The 2,500-nt window shown below is 50.1% G+C and overlaps 1 protein-coding gene across 2 annotated transcripts in view; it reads left to right on the top strand.

Annotated features, from left to right (window-relative positions):
* The window catches only part of nr4a3 (nuclear receptor subfamily 4, group A, member 3), a 21,388-nt gene that overhangs the window by 15,906 nt on the left and 2,982 nt on the right, over positions 1-2,500 (top strand). For both annotated transcript variants that reach the window (XM_079730709.1, XM_079730708.1), the window contains one exon: positions 1,184-1,362. In XM_079730709.1, the coding sequence (XP_079586835.1) occupies positions 1,184-1,362 (179 nt within the window). The remainder of the gene's footprint in view (positions 1-1,183; positions 1,363-2,500) is intronic.

Below are 2,500 nucleotides of genomic sequence, written 5' to 3'. Positions count from 1 at the left end.
GCGTGTGTTCATCGCCAGTGGGGGGGGGGGGGGGTCCCTCTCTTAAACTTTAATGAGGATAATTAGACACACACAGTATGCAATTTTCCTCTCCTAACTGGTAAACCATGAGAGAGAAAACGTTCTTACTGGGTGTAATTCCAAGTCTTGCCCTGCTTGCCCATTTCTCTCCCTTTGGGGTCCCCTGCCCTGTATTCCCTCTCCCCACTCCTTTCCGTTCACCACCTCCTTGTGTTTTCCTCATCAGGTACAAAACTAGTTTTCTTGGTTAATGTAAGAGTCTCTCTCCCATCTCCCTCTCTGCTCCTCCCTCCAACACATTCAACCTCCTCTCTCCTATCTCCGTGCTCTCCGCATTGACATGGTTCTAATGAAGGATTTTATTATGTTGAAAAGCCTTGAATCTCTGGGAGGCATTAAAAACATCAACTACCCCCTCCCTCCTGCACTCTCCCATCTCCTCCCACCTCCTCTCTCTGCTGCTGATTCAATGGCGGAGAGGAAGTGTGTGTGTGTGTGTGTGTGTGTATGTGTGTGTGTGTGTGTGTGTGTGTGTGAGCGTGTGTGTTTGTTTGTGCATGCATGCTTGCATACATGCGTGCCTGTGTCGTGCTTGTGTGTGTGTGTGTGTCTGTGTATGTGTAATGTGTCATGCGTAAATGAAGGTTAAATTCATTTCGGCAGCTTTGTCATTTCCTTATTAGCGTGCAGCGTTTCCCAGTGCACACCACAGACCTAGGCGGCTCAGAGCTGTTAGCCCTTCACCCCGCGTGGCCACAAGGAGACGTAGGAATGCTTTTAAACGCTGTAATTTGGAAAAATACAAGCCTAATCAAGGACATGCGTCTTGTTTGATGCGTAGCTTGTGTGTTTGTTTTGAGAGCGTGTGCTTCACTGCCACTTCTTCCTCATTGAAGGTATTATAATCATTTCCTTACCCGGTCGGAGAGGCGCGATTCACTTTCATCTAGGGTAGAAAGAGCAAAGGAAACTGTTGGTTTTGGGTACACGGCAGCCCGACGTGTCCAAAGATAGCCTTGGGTTTGTTTTCACAGTCTATAGCGGTATCTTCGAACCCATTACAGTGGTTGCTGCGGCCCCGTTGATTATTATACTTGTTTATTTAAGGTTTATACACATAAGGTACCAACGTGGTCATAAAGTCTATCTCTCTCTCCGCTAGGTCAATGCTGTCAGAAGACAAGCTGGTGTTCTGCAATGGATTGGTGCTGCACAGGTTCCAGTGCCTTCGTGGCTTCGGAGAGTGGCTGGACTCCATCAGGGACTTCTCCTCCCACCTGCAGAACCTAAACCTGGACGCCTCCGCCTTCTCCTGCCTCGCCACCCTGGTGCTGCTCACAGGTGAGGGAAACCCCAACCAATCGTATTTAACTGATGAACAGCAGCGCGTCTGCGCCACACACACACACACGCACACACACGCACACCCACATGCACGTACGCACCCACGCACACACACACACACACACACACACACACACACACACACACAAACACGCGCGCATGCACACGCACAAACGCACACACATGCACACACACACACAAACAATCTGCTCCAGGAGAACGGAGAGAGGCAGGGGGTGCCGCAGGTCATTGCTCGCCCGGTTTCCTTTGTCTAGAATTTCACCTTTCTTGGTGTTTTTGTGACATCCAGTTGACGTGTCCTTCCGACGTAACACACACACACACACACACACACACACACACACACACACACACACACACACACACACACACAAATGCTCACCGCAAATGTGCTTATGTGTGTGTAGCTGTTTGAAACACAATCCACAGAAGCACCTGCCACACCTGCTTACACCTGGCCCTCTAATCAGTGTGCAAGTGTGAACTCAGACCACACAATACGTGAGTGTGTGTTTGTCTGTGTGTTTGTGTGTGTGTGTGTGTGTGTGTGTGTTTGTGTATTTGTGTGTGTGTGTGTGTGTGTGTGTTTTATCACTAGAGTTTAGCTGTCAGTGAACAGCATTAGATGTGCAGATTTATAATTACACTCATAGCTTGAGGTGAAACGGGAAACACTTTCAATTAGGTGTCTTGGTCTCTCTCACAAGGGGCTGTTTCCATCTGTGAGTGTGTTACACTTGTAGTGGGTATATTAGCCCTCCCCACATAGCTCAACTTCCTCATCTCCATTCCCCCCCTCTACTCTTCCTCTTCCTCTACATACACCGTCTAACCCCTCCAACCCCAGCCTTCCTCTCTGGGGGAGCACTTAACTCTGTGCCTGATCGACCAGCCCACTGTGGAGCACAGCTCCAGAATGGCTTCCTCGCTGTTCTCAGTGGCTCTCCACCACCTCTGCAAAGTACACAGTGGACTGCCACTGCAGAGCCGCCGAAGCCACCAGGCAGAGAATCGACCACTTCAGAGTGGCCGGTGCAGAAAGGCAGCCATCGATCCCTCCCCAGGAGCAGAGAGAGAGAAAGAGGGGGATTGGCAGGGTGGAGGGAGAGAAGGG

The sequence above is a fragment of the Pollachius pollachius genome, assembly GCF_949987615.1.
Source record: "Pollachius pollachius genome assembly, chromosome: 1".
NCBI lineage: Eukaryota > Metazoa > Chordata > Actinopteri > Gadiformes > Gadidae > Pollachius > Pollachius pollachius.
This window is presented reverse-complemented; position numbering and strand designations above follow the sequence as displayed.